The 20,043-nt window shown below is 40.5% G+C and overlaps 1 protein-coding gene across 1 annotated transcript in view; it reads right to left on the bottom strand.

Annotated features, from left to right (window-relative positions):
- Positions 1-20,043, bottom strand: part of itfg1 (integrin alpha FG-GAP repeat containing 1) — a 162,924-nt gene that overhangs the window by 3,901 nt on the left and 138,980 nt on the right. Inside the window, exons 15-17 of the mRNA XM_075471634.1 lie at positions 13,409-13,533; positions 6,706-6,788; positions 4,604-4,721 (exon numbers count right to left, since the gene is read on the bottom strand). Of these exons, the coding sequence (XP_075327749.1) occupies positions 4,604-4,721; positions 6,706-6,788; positions 13,409-13,533 (326 nt within the window). The remainder of the gene's footprint in view (positions 1-4,603; positions 4,722-6,705; positions 6,789-13,408; positions 13,534-20,043) is intronic.

The following is a 20,043-nucleotide window of genomic DNA, read 5'->3' as shown; positions in this document are numbered from 1 at the left end:
CCAAATCAACAAAGCTGTGAATACTTGTATCTTCCTGTGAGCGCACTATTATTTCCAAACTTCCAGCTTATTAAACAGCTAAAATTTAGAATTGGACGAGCTGCAGTGTGCAGTTCAGAGATCCATGTAAAATGATGGATCATGACCAAACTGAACAGCTGTAAACATAAGCTGGACCTACTCTCAGAAATGCCCTGGTTAAACATAACCACATTTATGAATACAATGAACCTACTAGTTGGTGAGGAGTGTGCAAGTATATGCCAACTTGGCAAATTCTGTGTTTTAGACATTCTAAGTGAAAATAATAAAATATATGAAATGATGGAGAACACAAGTTATGAGCCAAACTAAAATGCTACAAAAACACATCTTTATGACTTCAAGTAAATATCAAAGACCTTAATGGATTAGTGTTTATTTCAGCGTACGAACAAGCCGACAGACATGCAGCCTGGACCACCTCACCCCCGCCACACTTTCTCCACTAAACCCTCATTCGAATCACCTGCTCCTAATATTCTAGATGCAGTCAAGTGAAACATTTAGCCAACAGCAGCCGTGTTTCCTTTTTCCCACTTTGAACTAACAGCTGACGTTGCCCTACAGACCAAGAACATCTCCCCCTCTGAGGGCACCTGATAGCAGTTTGGTGTTTTCAGTGGGTCCAGATAGGCCATAGCGTAACCTCAGGAGTAACGTACAGTTCAACAGGAAGGCAGCTTGCTATTGATATAGAACATTTTACAGTTAAGTGAGGCTGATACGCTACTTTTAAATAACCCCCCCAAAAAACCATGAACAAATAAACAAAATAAAAACTCTAAATAAATACACAGAAGTAAAAATACCTTGAATGCTTAGTATACAGTACTCTGCATTTATTAAAAAGCTGCATAAAGAGGTCTACACATCTGAGCAAATACCACCTTCAGTGCTCCTTAGAGACATGGAGTTCTGCATGTGTGTAACATCTATCTGCACTTGACAATACATTCATATTTATTTTGAAATCACTATTGGTTTGTAAAGCATTCCCTTGATCCACATCAGACTATAGCCAGATTATAATCTCTGATTATAGATCTCTGTAATAATGCCTCTTAGAATTCACCTTCAGCTAAATGAGGCTTCTTCAGTCTGAGTTTGTCAAACTTTGTGAGTATCCGCCAAGGCTGGTCTTGTGAGTACCAAAATACCAAAAAGACCAAGTCTTTTTGTGGCCAGAAGGAACATTTGCTGCCACTTGGGACTTTTGCTCATGTGTGTGAAAACTGCCTCAAGAAACTTAAAAATGCGTGACGTCTGTCATTTGTAGCTCAGCTGGATGGAGCTAATTTTATGGCCATGGCAGTTTATTTCATAACAATGCCTTATACTGTACTATGGTTGAACACCTGTTTTCTAACAGAAATATATATATTTTTAAATAACTATCATAATAATGTGAAAAAAAAAACCTTAATATTGTTGTACTACAGATGTAACATTCAAAAGGACATTAAGTCCCATTCGTACAATTTTTCAGTTTAATTGTATTGTGTGTGTTTAATTGGGTGTACAGCGTGCAAATGACAAAACATTATAATGAGGCTTGATTGGCTTGGGTCTGGAACATGTTAACAGGCCGCCATGAAAAAGTAGCTGAAAAAAAATTCGAAATAAATATTGAAAATTATTTGGACCACTTGGAGTCAATAATTTAAAATCTGGGATTAGACAATGATGTCTGCATAAAAACATCACTATTTTTTCTCCTGCACTTCAGCATGAAGTGCAGGAGAAACTCTTCTGTGATGTTGACTAATTTGCTGCATCCAAAAGATGGGAAGCAGCATATTTACTTCATTTTTTTTTTTTTTTTTTAAATCTCATCAGTTTCAGTTAGTAAAAAAGCCTTCATCCATCTTCAAAGGAAGCAGCATCTCGTACTGACAGATGTTGTTCATTTGTATTATTTGTTTCTTGTTTTAATGTAGCATATTTTTAGGTAGCAGAGGGATTGATGTCCTTAGCTGTGGACAACCAAACTGGGCTGCTGTAATTGACTATCCAGGGCATATCACCAAACTGTCATCCCAAGGCTTGAATAATTATTAAGCTGGGCAGCATTGATTTGCGTCTATCTACTATCTAGTGTATCGACACAGTTGGGGGCTTGTGTCTGAAAGCAGGTGGAAAGCCACAGTTGGGCATGTGGTTGTCTCAGTAGGCTCAAATGTCAACTCATTAAATTTGACCTGCATGAAGATGAGATTGATTACATTCTGCTTTCGGTCATTTAAATGAGTCCTTCCTCTCTTTTCCTGTCTGATTTAGATTCATATGAATACTAAATATCACCAGTTAATACTGCATTGGGCAGGAGTTCACAGGATTTGTGTAAAAGCCCTGTGAGCGTATTAGGCAGGACAACACGTCTTTGCCCCCCTCCGTTCTTCTGCCCTCTATCTGACTTTATTAGAAGAGCAAATACCAAAGGCGGCAGTGCAAACACACAAAAATGCTAAATGTCAATCAGCAGACTCACCCTGACCTTATTGGACAACCCATCGTAAGAGAGATGGGAGAGGATGAGATATAAGGGAGGATGTTAGGAGCCAGTATACATGATTCACTTCAATCTCAATTCCCTGGACGGTGCAGGAGGTCACACCACATTAGCCTGTCTGTCCTGATGGCTGTCTTTCCATTTCAAGGCCAGCCGTATTCTCCAATCTAAAGCAGAATGTTCCTGCATACTGACACACACTGCAGATTTACCATAAGCAGAGACAGTACTGCAGACAGTAATGTCAGAGGGATGTTGCATAATACTGTTGTTTTACTATATTTTTGGAATCAAGTCAGACATGTTTTGCTAGAAATACTCATTTTCAGGTATCTATCAAAATGACAATGCTGCAAATGGTGTGGCCAACTGGAAAATGGTAATTCACGTCCAAGGTTTTGGAGGATATTAGCTTTGGATATTATTAAAATATACGACAACAGAAAAGCCTGTGAAAAGCCTGTGAGTCCATGGCCCAAACTAGTTAAATTGTTTCACTAACCAATCAACCAACAGAAACAGAGGAGCCTTTCGGTGACACTTTCAATTGCTTAACCTAAAATCCTGTTGCATGCACTGCAGACATAGTAGATGCTTAGCTTTGTAGAAACTTGGTAATAAAATTTGAAATTTGCATCAAATTATATTTTGGATGCAGAGTGAATATTAAATGTCCTGCAAAGTTTGGATCAGTGTTCTGTTTGGAATTGAAATGATGGAGATTCTGAGTTGTTTTGGCTCCGACAAGACTGCAACTCAGCAGTGTAATGTCACAAAATTTCCATATGCCAATAAGGAGAAAGGCAAATCTAAATCAATTGTTGTTATATACTCCAAATAAAGTTATCCAATAATGTTATTACTCTGGACTATGAAGATCTGATTAGTTTTCAAGTGTTTTGTCATACTGTCCTATTAAATTACCCGTCGTTGGGAAGCTACTGTATATGGCAATGGAAAACACAACTTTTAAAAGGATGGTAAAAAAGGCAAAAACTCCTTTCAGTTTTGAACAAGACCAAGTTTGACTTATTAGCCTATACACACACCGCTATGATCAAAGCCAAATGCAAGGCTTCTATGGGACAGATTTCACCTGCACGCCAGGTTAACATGCCAGGTCTGAATTTAAATGCACACCATTAGTCTATATTTTCCTCTTCATTCCTCTTATGCCTATCCAAAGGCTCCCCATAGCTTTCTGCCCAGCACTTCTCCTCCCGTATGTTGTATGCACGTCTGTGGGACCAGAGAGCTTCATTTCATTTCTTTATTTTTTTTTCCCAATGTGGCATCAGCTCAGATGAAACTGATGCACACAATCATATTTCCCAAAAAGAGGGCAATTAGACCTCTTCTGTGTGTGTAACCATGCCCACATGCTATCCTGTGTGTAGACCCAGATACACACACACACACACACACACACACACACCACAGGCACACATTAATTGCACATGCTTTCACGGCAGATGGTTTGGAGAAGATGCCAGCGACTTACTGCACTGCTTGGAGCAGGAGACATTACCACCGTGTGTTTGGATGGCAAAAAAACAAAACAACCCAAGACAAAAAAGAATGCATTTACAAGAATGATTGTGAAACAATGTTTGTGTCCGCGTGTCCTCGACCAGGTGATAATGAGGTACAACTTTCTGTAGCCGAACTGCGCATGTGTTGCTGAAAACAAGCAGCCTGGGGGCGCTGAAACACACAACACATGAGAAAACATGCATCTACTCCCTGGAGGGCATATTTAGGCAGTAATGAGCAGTAGATCTACTGTGCTGGAAACACAGAAGAAGGCAATTACTGTTGAATGTCCTTCCAGGTTGTGGCCCACAGAGGTAGATGGATAGAGAAAGAGTGTGTATGTGTGGCGGGGCAGCTAGAGGACTGAAGGACAGGAAACAGTAAGACCCATCTGCTGCTGGTTGTGAAATCTGCTCTCTCTCTCTCGAGCTCACACTCACACTCTCACAATAAATCTCCAGGCAGAGGCCAACATTAACTACACATCACCATTCAGTGTGTTCGAGTTTGCATGCTGACCTTCTCCTTCCAGTGGAGAATGCCGATAATGACGAGGATGAAGACGCATACTCCGATCAGTGCGATGGCCGTCAGCAGTACGCTGTTGCTGGGAGTAAGATACAACTTAGCACTCCAACTACAGGCAGAAAAACAGGGAGACAGAATGTGAAGATTAGCCATATGCTGCTGTATGATTCACTGCGGTTTGATAGAAAACCAAAATCAAACTCATTAGCAGAGGCTATTAAAATGAATGAATACAATTCTCCATTACTCTCTTGTGTTGCTGAACACAATGGTGAGACAGACTCCTCCGTTTCTAATCTCCAAGAAAATGTGATGCATTTCCAGGAATCCAGCCACTTTGACATTTTTGATCCATCATCTCAATGCCAGAAGGCTTATACTGGACATGAAAAAAATACACAGGTGCTGCAGTATAAGAGAAGTAAGTACACCTCTGTGCAACAAAATCTAAATGTAAAAAAAAAAAACATTGTCACCTTAAAACTTTGCACGGAGAGTATTTCCTCTTTCTGAAGAATTCCAAACTGATCATTTAGGATTATACCGAAAATAACTCAACAAAAGTGAATAAAACTGTGATCACTGGCAAACAAGTTAGCAAACGTGTGAAAATGAGCATATATGTGATTCTGAGTTAATCTAGTTGCAGAACAATTTTACAAAATGAGTTCCATGTTCAGATGTCAAAGAAACGGAAGAATAACGACTAATAAATCTGATGGTTAGACTTGGCTGTGATGGAACAGGATACAGATTGTTAACAAACTAAAAATCAGTAAAACTGAGATGACTTGCAATAGTAGTCGATTGCTATAGAACAAGTAATTGTATCACTCATCAGAATCACAGTTGGTGGCCTTCTAAGTACAGACGAAGTACTCCTCACATAAGAGTGAAACAAGTGCTTTAGACTCAGCATGGTCATTATTAACAGAAATTTCAGTTTGTGTGAGCTCAGTGACTGACAGTAGGCAAGACTTTGCACAATAAGCAGTGGGAGCACATTATTATTATCAAATGATTCCAAGAAAAGCCTCAGACAGGATCCTGGATATCTTTTAAGAACCCGGCTGACTACCACAGTAATGAGCACAAGGTCCTGACAGTAAAGCAGGGGGGTGGGAGTGTGATGATATGGGGCTGCATGGGTTTAAACTTGCTGGGAGGGGACATTTTTAGATGACACAGAGAATGTCAGTGGACGTTCTAACATAGTGGCTGACAAAAAGCACATTGCTAAGATTACAAAATTTTAAACCGTGAATTGGTTTAGAACGTTCTGAAATTTATATCCAACAAAGCACATCTACGATATTCTAAGGAGAAAGGAAGAATCCCTCCAGCAAAGAACACCAGAAAAAAATGTATGCATGTATATCCTGTCAATTAGGCTCTAATACTATACACATTTTTGCTTTGTATACATGTACATACAATTGTCATATATTTTGTGTAACTGTTGCCTTCATATTGCTGCAACGAATGAACTCCCCCTTTAACTTCCTTTATTAATTGGGATTAATAAAGTCCTATTTTATCTCATCTTCTTCTGAGGAGCCTGTTGTTGCAATACAATAAAAGAGAAAAAACTACCGTTACTTTGGTTTTTAAATTTCTTATAAAAACAAACATACACATACTGATTTGGAATCTTTTAACATGAACACTGTATTACATAGGGGCGTACTCACTTTGGTTGTACACTGTAAATCTAATTTAGAAATGATATTTAGGTAGGTGTTTATGCTGGCAATATGTACTTTGAAGAAGGGTGCATTTTTGTCTGTGTTTGTCTGAGTTGAACAGCCATCTGGAGCCCCTCCTGAGGCTTGAGCTACATGCGAACAACACCATAATAACATGAGCACACACGCTGTGTTGTGAAGTGTTCGAGAGTGAGCATGCTCACTGGGTATTGTTTTGTTGAGATGCACAACAGAGACACCGTCTGTATCAAGCTGATGGTACCAGATGAGGTATTTAAAGTGATGAGCTGTGTCCAAGTCAACAAGCGTCAAAAGGGTCTTCCAGTACATCACAAGATAAGCCAAGAAAATTGTTTCGTATGACCTATTTATATTGTGTTTGCGTACCTGCGGGGCTCATCGTGTGGGAATGGTATGACGATGAGCTGAGAGTTGGGAATGATAGCCGTCCACTCCTGCTTCCTTATGTTCTGAAAAGGAGAGAGAAAAACCATCAACTAGGTCTGCACACATTACGTGACACCAACCATTGACAATCACATGCAGATTTCCACATGATACACACACAGACACACATACTCAAAATATGTATGTTAAGTCCTCAGAGGCAGAGGCATGGGTTCCATGCTTTTCCCTCACTGCTATTTTAAGCCATATATTTAAGACAGACAACCAGTTTTTATGGCAGTGCTGAGCACCACAGATTTTCTTTTGTTTTTGTGTGCGACTGTGTGCATCCAGTTGTGTCCAGTTTTCATTTTTCTGTGGCAGCTTGTGTGTTCAGCCACGGTCAGAATTATTAAGATAACTCTTTGTTTGAATGGAACATATATCATTTTCTGTCAACCTTTACAAAAACTCATCACAGCAGCACGTAGGCATGCTAACCTGAACGCAGTCAGACAAAAAACATCTGAAGAAATAGGTTAGAGGTGAGAAATAACAGATTCCACAAATAAAACACATGATTTAGGGCAAAGTAGAGGTTAGGGCGTAGACAAACAGATATTATTGCAAGAGCAATTAGAGCAGAGCATTTACGAGATAAAAAAAGTTTTTTTCTTCTCCATCTTATTGGCAACTTGCATGGGATAAATGTAAACTCATGTTTACGTTTTGATCACATGTGTTTTTTTGTTTAATGTTACCTCAGGAATACAGGTGCTGGCCAGTAAATTAGAATATCATCAAATAGTTGAATTATTACAGTAATTTCATTCAAAAAGTGAAACTTGTATACTGTATACTTTCCTTCCACACAGACTGATATATTTCAAGTGTTTATTTATTTTAGTTTTGATTATTATAACTGACAGCTAATGAAAACACCAAATTCAGTATCTCAGAAAATTAGAACATTTTGAAAAGGTTCAATATAGAAGACTATTAATTGGATTATTTTATGAATTATGATTATTATTAATTAATTGAATTCCAATTGGCTTGAATTGGACTTACTATCTAAGTGCCTTGAGATGACATTTGTTGTATTTGGCGCTATATAAATAAAAATGAATTGAATTGAATTGAAGACACCTGGTGCCACACTAATCAGGTGATTAACTTAAAACACCTGCAAAGGCCTTTAAATGGTCTCCCAGTCTTGTTCTGAAGGCTACACAATCATGGGGAAAACTTCTGACTTGACAGTTGTCCAAAAGACGACCATTGACATCTTGCACAAGGAGGGCAAGACACAAAAGGTTATTGCTAAAGAGGCTGGCTGTTCGCAGAGCTCTGTGTCCAAGCACATTCATAGACAGGTGAAGGGACGGAAGAAATGTGGTAAAAAAAAGTGTACAAGCTATAGGAATAACCGCAACCTGGAGAGAATTGTGAAACAAAACCCATTCAAGAATGTGGGGGAGATTCACAAAGAGTGGACTGCAGCTGGAGTCAGGGCTTCAAGAACCACCACGAAGAGACGCATGAAAGACATGGGTTTCAGCTGTCGTATTCCTTGTGTCAAGCCACTCTTGTACAACAGACAGCGTAAGAAGCGTCTCACCTGGGCTAAGGACAAAAAGCACTGGACTGCTGCTGAGTGGTCCAAAGTTATGTTCTCTGATGAGAGTCAATTTTGCATTTCCTTTGGAAATCAAGGTCCCAGAGTCTGGAGGAAGAGCGGAGAAGCACAGAATCCACGTTGCATGAAGTCCAGTGTAAAGTTTCCACCGTCATTGATGGTGTGGGGTGCCATATCATCTGCCGGTGTTGGCCCACTCTCTTTTCTGAGGTCCAAGGTCAATGCAGCTGTCTACCAGGAAGTTTTAGAGCACTTCATGCTTCCTGCTGCTGAACAACTTTATGGAGATGCAGATTTCACTTTCCAACAGGACTTGGCACCTGCACACAGTGCCAAAACCTCCAGTACCTGGTTTAAGGACCATGGTATCCCTGTCCTTGATTGGCCAGCAAACTCGCCTGACCTTAACCCCATAGAAAATCTATGGGGTAATGTGAAGAGGAAGATGCAATACGCTAGACCCAACAATGCAGAGGAGCTGAAGGCGACTATCAGAGCAACCTGGGTTCTCATAACACGTGAGCAGTGCCACACACTGATCGACTCCATGCCACGCCGCATTAATGCAGTAATTGAGGCAAAAGGAGCCCCGACCAAGTATTGAGTGCTGTACCTGCTCATTCTTTTCATGTTCATACTTTTCAGTTGGCCAACATTTCTAAAAATCCTTTTTCTTCATTGGCCTTAAGTAATATTCTAATTTTTTGAGGTACCGAATTTGGAGTTTTCATTAGTTGTCACTTATAAATATCAAAATTAAAAGAAATAAATATTTCAGATACATCAGTCTGTGTGTAATGCATGAATATAATGTACAAGTTTCACTTTTTGAATGATATTACTGAAATGATTCAATTTTTTGATGATATTCTAATTTACTGGCCAGCACCTGTATATAAATAGAATACAAACTGACAGTACAGAAGAGGATTACTCTGGAGAAAGAGTGCAGGTCATTTTTTGCAGCGTTCAAACCCCTACACAATCAATAAAGACTCGTGGCTTAAACTGAAGTTTCCACTCACAATGGCTAATTAGAAGTCAGTATTGTTGGGCGTCGACACACAATACTGTGCTTGAAAGCTCCCCAACTCTTCTTTTAAACCACTGTCTGATCTAAAGCATCACTATGATAGACGCTCTCTTCTGCAGAAACACATAACACAGTCAAAAGCAGTCCCACCTTGATGCTGCACAGAACAACCAGATGAGCCTGCAGGCCACTGAGTCGCTCAACTGTGGACAATGGGCCTAAAGGCCTTGCAGCAGGGGGCCTTCTGGAAATAATAAGGGTAACTTATGGCAAATTGTTCTTTTTCAGTTTTCCCACTCAGATTGGTAGCATGGAATGTTTTGTTGAAAACAAAGAGGCAACATTTTAACTGTATTCCATAGCATTTGGTGACCTCCAGATTCTACCAGATTATAAACTTTATTATAATCTTACTGCCGGACGTTATGCTAGCAGAGATTTGAAAAATTGCGAGAGTTTTTGCTATTCTGTGATTTTCACTCATTTCTACTGTTTGATAGTTTGTGTTTTGGGATAAGGTCGGCAGACTGTTGAGGCACAGTTCATCAGCAGCATGCATGCAGTGATGTGGAGCAACATGGATGTCGTTGGACTGAGGAAATATTGAAAACAACAAGTAAACAACAACTGTCTGATGCAACAGTGACAGGGAAACATCTTCTCTATATAGTGTTTGCTGGAACTCCTGTGAAGTTTTTGAGGTTGACTCTTCTTAGATGAAGAAAAATTGGGCTCTTTTATGTGTCCCCTGTTGTGAGTGGCTCTTAGCTTGCCCTCTGATTCTCCAAAGTGAGAGCGCTCTGACCGCTGTCTAATGCAGGTAAGATGCTGACTGCTAGTGTGTCCTTCACTCAACCCCACTTATACTGCTTTTAAAGAGGGTACCACATTGAAGGTGTAAAACCTTAAGAATCTACTGAACTTTGAAACGTTTTCACAGACAGTGAAATTACTATGCTTCGATTTAGATAGTTGTGGGAGGACATCTCCAACAGGGTGAACAATCAAAACCTAAAGTTAATTGAGTTCAGTGACTTTTAAAATTCAATTCTTTGTTGTGTGTTGCCTTAGAGCTCAGCATCCATAAACACCATCAGACATGGAGCTGACACAGACTGTATTTAACTTCTTTACCCAACAGTGATTTAATATCTGAAAAGCCCAGCATCATCATCAACATCATCCTCATCATCATCATCATCATCAGTAGCAGCTTTTGTTAACTTTCTGATTTCTATTTACGTGACATTTTTCTGGCTGGATTTAGGACCTGTTCAGGCACCCACAGTTCAGGATCAGCATTCATGAATGGTTAAGAGTTCAAATATATAAGTAGGGGAGAGGGCATTTTAACAGTGATGTCAATACCATAATTACAATGCTGCTTGTAGCAGGGAGGAATTAACATTTCCAGTTCGATGTTTGGCAGAATCTGGAAGTGCCACTGCTGTTTTATTGCGATTCTCCATTCCTCATTAATTGAGACAAACTACACCTTGCAGCTATTTTGAATAAGCGTGCAGCAATGGCTCTGCTTTTTACATAACAAGCACATTCTTGCCGCCAGCCATTGTCGCTTAGCTCTTGGAAAGCACTGCCATTCGTGTGGCAACTGGCGGGGGAGCATCGTTGGAGGCGAGTCAGCCCACTACTGCTGCCTGGGAGCAGATCTGATCTGGCTGTTTGGAAGAGAAAAGTGTTTCCAAGTCTTCAGAGAGAAAGAGAAATACTCTGGTTCAAAGCCAGGGAAACTGGCACACTATGAGAGAGCGAGGGAGACAGATACAGAAATGCAGGGTGAGAGTGGCAAGGAGGGGACTGATTAGTGAAGTAAACCACTCTGAGCAGCAAAGGGAATCCCCTGGGTGGAAGATAAGTGAACAGGAGGAGAGAGACTCACAGATAAAGATGAGGAGGGAAAGAATAAAGGAGAGGAATGATTGGACAGAAGATGGAAGATATCCAAGCAGAATTTAACAAAACCTCCTCTTCTGTGACACAGCAGGCAAAAACTATCATTGTAAAGTGGAAATGATAAAGGATATGGCAGGGGAGATGTGAGATAACGGGACAGAAGTTAGGACTGAAAATAAAATTGTGAAAGACGGCTGAAGAGAGTTGACAAACAAAGTACTAAACCAGCCAAGTGAACAGAGTAGCAGGGAGTCAGGATTTATAAACCATGTCCTCTTTTCTATCGAGCTCGAACAAGATTCTCCTTATTATAAGTACTGTAGATTTGATGAAGTCCCTGTCCTCCACAGGCCCTCTGGGTAATATAAAAAGAGTCTACTCGGCATAATGGGCTGCATCTTTAGGCATTTATTAATTCACTTTGTAGAAGGAATGGACAAGGAGGAAAACTGAGGAAAAAAGGGATTGTATGGAAATTTACAGGAAAAGCATGCAGAAAGCAGACAATAAAGCAGCTTGTTTGAGACGAGTGTTCTTGGTGCACTACAGTTTCAGAGTTGTGGGCCGAGCTATCTGCAATTCTAATCAGCTGCTTGATGAAGACCTTCGTATCTCACGGGAGGGGAAGAAGGGCTCTGTTGTGCCTGATATTGAGAGTGACAAGTGCACTGAGCGAGAAAACAGAGATGGAGATGAATGCAGAGATACTGAGAGCTGAACTGAAGAGAGATGACATTTCAGGAAGTGAAGTATAGAAATATGGGAGTGAGTAGATTACATCTAGAACAAAAGAATTCATTATTTACCATATTAGTATAACATTTGCTTGCCGCATGAGCGGGAGGACACATGCACTGCATCCACAGCCATTCGTGTATTGTCTACTTGGCAGAGTAGTGAAAGAAGAATGTGTGTGAAGTCTTTAAAAAAATTAGGTTTTTCAGTTTCAGCTGGGAGCTCACTGCACCTCATCAGTTCCCGTGAAATGTCACGAATCGTTCCATTCACTGAAAGCGCTACATAGTCTATCTGACATAAAATCTGACAGGTATCTTCATTCTAAACTTCTGTTTTTAGTACAGTTCGGGCCGAAAAATAAATGTCTCACATTAATTCCACCACTTCTACAATCTTGGCAGCAAAATACACTTTTTCAAAAGCGATTGTAATATACTGTTTAATGCACAAGAAAAAAACGTGAACTTCTCCTCATTACGCGGGAGAACCAGAGGTAGATGTAACAGAGACAATCTGCATACCTGTGTTTCAGGAAATAAAACCACAAGCAAACCAGACTTCCAATGGAACATAGGAAATTATAACAGGCTGACTGGTGCTGTAATCTAAACTGTGTTTGGCAAATACATGCAGATTATACATTTCAAAAAGAAGTTTAAAAGAAAAAGCAAATAAATGGAGGGGGGTTTCTCACGTTGTCTTATGTGCTGCTCTCATGAGTACACATTCGAGCACGTTATTTGACATTAGACAACACTGCGTATCACATTTTCTTGCATCAACAGCAGCTTGGGAGAAAATATGTAAATACATAAAAAAAATCCCAATCAAGCGTTGAATTGAAGCATTGCATGTGCAAGATAAGGAAGTCTCTGCAAAATCTGTCTCTTTCGGTTTTGCATTGCTAATTTGATAAGAGTGGAAGGAAAGACCTTCTCTGAACTGTTTACATTCAGCTCATTATGAAACAAGCTTATGTTGGAGGAAATAAAGAATAATTCTGCTCTCTGATCGTGACTTTAAATTGCTTAAATGATTCCTACCATGAATTATTCCATTGGTTAATACGTTTCTTGAAAAGTTTGCTGGTTCTAAACACTGTATTCCACAGCTGTTTTTGCTCTTTTTTTCCCTCTGAGACAAGGCTGTGTAGAAATGTATAAATTTGTCTTTTTTTTCTATGTTGACACTATGTGCACCTGGGGGTTTAAATTTGGTTTTCCTTTGATTGTTTGTTCCCTGTCTCTGTCTGCTCAACCACAAACAAACCCCTGTAAAATAATCTCCCTCCAATAACCTCTAAGACCACGCAGCCTGCAGGCATTTCTGCAGAAGCTTTGTAATAAACCCCCCTCATGTCTCCTCACACATCCACTCACCGTGTCTCCGGACTCCCGGGGTATGCCGACGAAAAGATGATCCAAGAAGTTAGCGCTGCGTCCGAGGCCCAGCACAGTGTAGGGCAACTGAAGGGAGAAATGGGCTGACTGGCTCAACTGACCAGCTGCAGGAAGGCAGGGAGAGGAGCAGAAAGGGAAAAAAATAGAGCGTTTAATGGTGCAAAGAGGATGTAATTTTGCCCAGCAAATACTCTAACCATACAGGAAACAGCTGCTGGACGGATCGCATTGAAATGTGGCACAGACACTTACCATGAAGGGATAATTAGCAAAGTGCTCAAACATTATTTTTAATGGATGGTATTAATAATATCTACCGTCAGCAGATTACTAGGGATGGGAATGGAGAAGCGGTTTAAAATTTTCCAAAGCATCGGAATCACACAGCTCTGAGCTTATAAATTCCTTTATTGATGCCAGCAGGTGCAGCAGCAATGTCATACATGTGTCTGTACGTTCTGCTGTCAAAACTGGCCACATTTCACAAAGAAACATGTCAACAGTGATAGTCCTCATGTCTGGAGAATGTTTCTTTTACCAGCAACACGCTGTGACATTTTTCAACACAAGCTTGTACGTTTAGGGACATGAGCTTCTGCTTCTTTTTACCAACCCAACTGATCATCAGCAAGTGATCAGCACCATGCTCAGCACTTTTTCTTTTACCTGGAAAATTATATCCTGTCATTTTAGTTGACCAAAAGTCTCTTGCTACAGAATTTTAGAATTGTATTACATGGGTTTATCATACTTTAGGATTTCAGATAGTGAGCAGTTGTGCTGACACTGAAAACCAATGTAGCGCACGGAATAGATAAAGAACCTGATCTATAATCAGCATCAATAAAGTTCTATCAATTCCCATCCCTACAGATAACGTGGCTGCAGATAAGGCCTTTCTTTTTTTTTTTTAAACCTGAAACTGCATTTTGTTACAATAAAGGTTGTTTTGGAGCAGTAATATGTGACACATGCTAAACTAGGGCAACAGCTGCTCAGACCAGAACATACAGGACCAAAAACGACTCCTATGTTGAACAAAAACTAGAACAAAATCTGGAAATGTAGCCTCAAAGGATTGCAGATCAATTCACCCTGAACTCTGCAAAAAAAACACAATATAGTTTTTACCTCAAGGAAAGTGTGCTTTGGAAAAATTCTTTTTGATTTTCCCTGCCTACTTTTCTGTCAATCTGTCATTTTATTTCACACATGATATAAAATGTATATCCATTTATATTGATGTTTTCTACATATAAATGAGAATAGTGACCCATAAACTGTGCACATTTTCATCACTATATATCTGATTAAACTATAAAACCATATCCCCGGTTTGCTTTACTGCTTACTTTTCCCAGGGGACCTTTCAAGTTTCACGATATGTTCTGTAAAGAGTTGCAATCTAACCTATCCGGATCAAGGCTGATAAGGTTAAAATGAACAAATAAACATAATGAGGGGGATGTGAACCAAACACAGAACAAGAGCGACAGAGCCAGAGGGACTGCAGCATAAGACCTTGTGTTCTGACACGACGAGGCATCATAAAAGATACAAATCAGAGCGAGACACCTGAGGCCAGTGCAACACCTCTCCCTGCCTCCTCACCCAATCTCCCACCTCCTCTCCTATTCTCTAATCTCTCTCTTAGTCCTTTGTGCTATATTTATCCCTCTTTCAGCTTATCTTTCTACGTTTCGTTCTCTCCCCTGATACATCTCTCTGATTTGGCCTTTTGCTTCTCCTTCCTTTCCTCCCCTTCTCGTGGTCTCCTCTCGCGCTCCACTTCAGCTGCTGTATCTCGCCCACGCCACCCAACTCTGCCAAGTGCAGCCGACATAAATCAACCTCTATGTGGTAAACAAAGAGAGGGAAGGATGGAAAAGGAGAGAGAGGAAGCCTGGAGGCAGCCAGTGATCAGAATTAATGTGGATGGACTGCGTATTGCACACCAGGAGGAGCACAACAGCTTTGCTTCTCTGTTTTTTCTAATCTATGTCTGCACTCAGTTCAGGGTAAAGAAACGTCCGCTTAGCTTTTGGCCACCTGAACCACGGTCATGTCAGTCCCCCTCACTGCAATACAACAGATTTTTTCTTAAAAGCTCTTTCAGGTTGCACACACAAAGTTGCCGTTTTATTCTGGGAACATAGCATGTAAAACTACAAATTGCTCAGTGGGTAGAAGTGTGAAAACGAACCATTAGTGGCTATTATATGGTGTCAGTGTAATGACTCCTTGATTCCCTAAAGCACAGGCTCTGGCTTTGTTCACCACGGCAGCTTAAGGTAAATCATCAAATTTTGCCACCTTCCACAAAAGAAAGATTTTCATCGGAAAGCATTATACATGGCTCTAAATTTCCCATGCATGTGTTAGTTTTCCCAGCTTTTTGGTGCCGAGGTGTGGCATTGGGAAGAGGCAGCATGATGTGAGTGATGGAAAGCCGGCTGGCGTCAGCACGATGTGGGCACAGTTTCAGGGACACTGACCTGTTCAAGGTACTGTGAAAATCCCTGACTTCTAACAGACATTGAAGTTAAAAGCTGTGGTGTCTGAAATGTATGTGTGTGGGTGGGAAAACAGTATCTGTACAGGACAAAGCTGCATTTTGCCATTGGACGACGTTTTAGTGATAACCTGCTAAGTTTAGTTAATTTAAACTGTTGCTAGATGAAAGGAAGGAGAGAGATAGAATCAGATTCGTAATTAACACCGTTTTTTTAGCCATGGCAGCAGTAATCTCATTGGATCTTCAGCCTCAGAAAAGCAAAGTAAAACAGCCTGTAATGTCTGTGTCTCTAATGACTGTTTGAAGGAACCAGAACCAAACGAAGTCTGACCTCTCGTGCAGCGGGTTTCCAGCCGGTTATATGAGCAGCTAAGAGAAGCAATGTGGAGAAGCAAGTAGGTGTGTTTTCCTCTGGTTGCTAAAATGGCAGACGTGACATGTTGTGCTTGTGACCGTGATAGCATGAAATCAGATTCTGTAAGCCTTCATGTCTTATCCATAGCTGCACGGTGTCCAGCTGCCTCCTCGGGAAAAGCAGTCCACTGCACTCCGTGTCCCACTTCACACAGACACCAGGTGACTGTGCCCAGGAGTGTCCGGCTGACCGTCTCTCTTCCATGCACTAGAAAGTTAATGAGACCTACGCAGTAACCCCAAAATTCTGGCATTAAGTGAGTGGGAGTGAGCAGCCCTGATTATAATTTATTTCTGATTGTTCTTTACAATATGAGTGGAGCAAAGGGAGTTTTCTGGTCAGAGGAGAGTTTGAGGACGGGCAGAGATGCTGAGATGTGGGTGGAGCTCATAATAATATTCATAGATCCCCCCCCCCCTCCCTGGATGAAGAAGAGTTTGGAGAGTAATGCCCTGTGTAGTATTAGGGCAATGGGAAGTTTTACTTTTTCATGGCAAAAACTTGAAAATGTACAAGTTGGAGGAAATCCTCTGCTGCGAATTTGGAATGTATTACAAAGTTTGTGTCCTGAACTGAATTCCAATTGGCTTGAATTGGACTTTATAATCTAAGTGGCTTGAGATGACATTTGTTGTATTTGGCGCTATATAAATAAAAATGAATTGAATTGAACTGTCATTTCTTAAATGAAATTTCCACTGCGTAACATTTAGGACAATCTATTGGCAAAAATGCTTATCAGTTGAATAGTGAGAAAATAAGAATCAGTATTTTTGTTACCTTAGAAAAGACACAGGAGCTTGCCCACCTCGACTCACTGCCATGTTACTACCAGAAGGAACAAAACACTGGCTCTGAAGCAGGCATTTTGTTTGTTTGCTGTTGTTAGGGGGGATATTTAGCTGGCTGCGATTTGTGCCATTATTTGTCTTTTCAACCCACTCACTGGACCTTAAATGAACCCTTTGAGAAAATTTAAGGAAGACCCAACCTCAGACCATTAGGATCAGGACTTTATTTGGTGTTCTACTCAAGTCCTTCAAGTGAGCCCAATTGCAGATACCCAAACGCCAAATGTGTCCTAAGGACTCGAAAGGTTAATACTGTAGGCACAAACATGGAAAAAAGAAATAAAGCAAACAAAAGGCTCCACAAATATAGCTGTGTGCCTACTACGAAGGGCCGTAGACCTCCAGCATGTACAAAAAAACCATGAAGGGGATTCTAAAAAAAAACAACCCACAAATAATAGTCAGAAGTCAGTACGGTAACACGCATAGTTGAGTCGAGCCACAGTTACAGCTCAACTTGGCTATTTAATTAGACCACCGTTCTTGACCCAGTGGAATTGAGTTTTTGACTCGCTGCACCGCTGTGAGCTGTGTGAGAAGACTTTCTGCGGTTTAAATTTCTCTATGGGAGATCACCACACACGTAAATATAGCTGAATTCACTCTTCAGACATTGTCTTTAAGTCACTTAGATAATAATTTTGACCAATGATGGTGCGGTTATAAAATCAGGATTTTATTAAAGCAGAGTGGCAGTCTGATTTAAGTGACCTCAGGTTGAAACATAGGCTAAATAGGCTGCTTTTCATTCCCAATTTCTGAAGTGTTCAGCCATTTGACAAAAGAAACAGAAAATAAGTCAGTAGAAGCAGCTCGATTGGGGGTTTTCACTTGTGCTTTACTGTTTGGACAAGAGATTAAACTTTGGAGAACCCTTACTCAAAAAACCCTTACTCCAGTTTGGTTCGATACTTTTTTAACATGCTTACTGACAGCGATCCAGGCCAAAAAAATTAAAACCAAAAACAAACAAAAAAATACATGTCAAAGTATTATAAATCTGATGCTGGAAGAAAATGGAAATGGATACATGAATACTTTCCAGCTACGGGATAGAGCAGGATTTCTGAGCTTACTGGACTTTTAAGCAACTCTTGGACTGATGTTTTTTGACAGACTGTCGCTCCCTGTCAGGTGGCAAGAGGTGGATAGCTTGCAGTTGGCCACTCAGCAGGCTGGAATGGATGCGTATGTGAATGTATTTGTGTGTGTCTGAAGGGGGATCAAGCAGGGTTACGTAGCAGGCAGGGGGCCTGGCTTAGCTCCTGCTTAGTGCTGTGTGAGTGTGTGTTTGAGTAGACTGGCTAACAAACACGGCCACAGTTGGAGAACAGCCATTTCACAACATGGGGAGGTTGGCAGAGGGTATTATGCAGAGCAGTGTAACACAGTGTCTGTGTTTTGTGTGTTCTTGTGTGTGGGCCAGGAACATTGTGTTTGTGTTTTTGTCCTATATCCCAAAAGCAGAGCCAGTGGATGTTTTGGCAGGGAATCCCACCACGGACACATGATTGACAGCCTACAATCCATCTCTTAGAAGACAAAGCAGATTCAAAACGGCACAAGCAGTCACTCGTGTGCATTTAGAACTTTGAGAAACGAGGAGTACACACACTCGCACAAACCCTTTTATGAGTTGCTTCATGTGCATTGTATTCAACAGGTTGCTCCATGACCCAGGCTCTTCAAACACTTTAGACCACACATATACAAACACACACAGTTGAAATTAAACAGACATCTCTCAGGGTTGCAGGCCAATCAGTGCAGCGACAGCAAACACTGGATAAACTGAATGAGGTCAAAGAAGATGCTCCCCTCTGCCTGAGCAGATCACTTACAGTGCTATCACTGAAGTGCTTTAACTCTGTGGTTATCAACCTTTTTGAATCAGAATCCTCAGAATAATCACGTTGCTAATCATGACCCAAATTACACCATTGGGACATGTGATGTAATGTGTAAACTATCCCAGTCTAAATGATGGTATTTTAATGTTATTTTGCTTTTCTCCACAGCCATCTGATAAGCTCCAGAAATGACATCGTAGCCCCGCCCACTGTACTGATCCCTGGGTTAGAATCACTTGGTAAAGGATGGATATAATACTCAGCAGATGACGTGTCTAAGAGATGAAATATTTTACCAATTAAAATGTTTGTTTTGATGTCAAGAAAAAAAAAACAGACAAGAAAACAATACGACCATTTGTGTGTAACTGAGATAAAAAGGGAAAAATGCTTGTAACCACAGACTCACCATAGCAAACTGACATTAATGGGGCTGTTTTCTCACCTTATTAACAACACATCATGAAGTAGAACATCTTTGGTGCTTGAAAATATGAGTTATGACCTTTAAAGCCTTTGTTTAAGAATATTTTCAGCCTGCATGAATTCATTATCTTCTCTTCTCAATAATCAGCTTAAATAATAACACATGGAGCTACATTTCTGTGATGCTAATATGGTTGAGTCATAACTAAAGCTTGAGTCTTGTACACCTAAAGGTTACATTTTTATCATAATACACCTGCAGCCAATAAGAACTTCAGCAGCTGTGCTTCTGCAATTTGCACTGGAAGTTGTATCAGTAGCTATAAACCACAGGCAGAGAACGCCGTCTAACTGACCTGTACACTGTGAACATTCTGATTGGTGCAAAACGTTCCTGTTATTTTTTCAGTCCAGAGGTAACACACCCTATAGGACTGTCCAAAGACTAAGTGACAAAGTCATTTGGGTATCTTTCACTGAGTACTTGAGTTGCATATTCACCTGAAATGATTCCAGATGTTGTAGTTGGATCCTAATTTAAGGCATGTTTGTTGCAT

The sequence above is a fragment of the Odontesthes bonariensis genome, chromosome 1 (assembly GCF_027942865.1).
Source record: "Odontesthes bonariensis isolate fOdoBon6 chromosome 1, fOdoBon6.hap1, whole genome shotgun sequence".
Classification (NCBI taxonomy): Eukaryota; Metazoa; Chordata; class Actinopteri; order Atheriniformes; family Atherinopsidae; genus Odontesthes; species Odontesthes bonariensis.
Note: the sequence above shows the minus strand (reverse complement) of the source record. Positions and strands in the feature narration are given on the sequence as shown.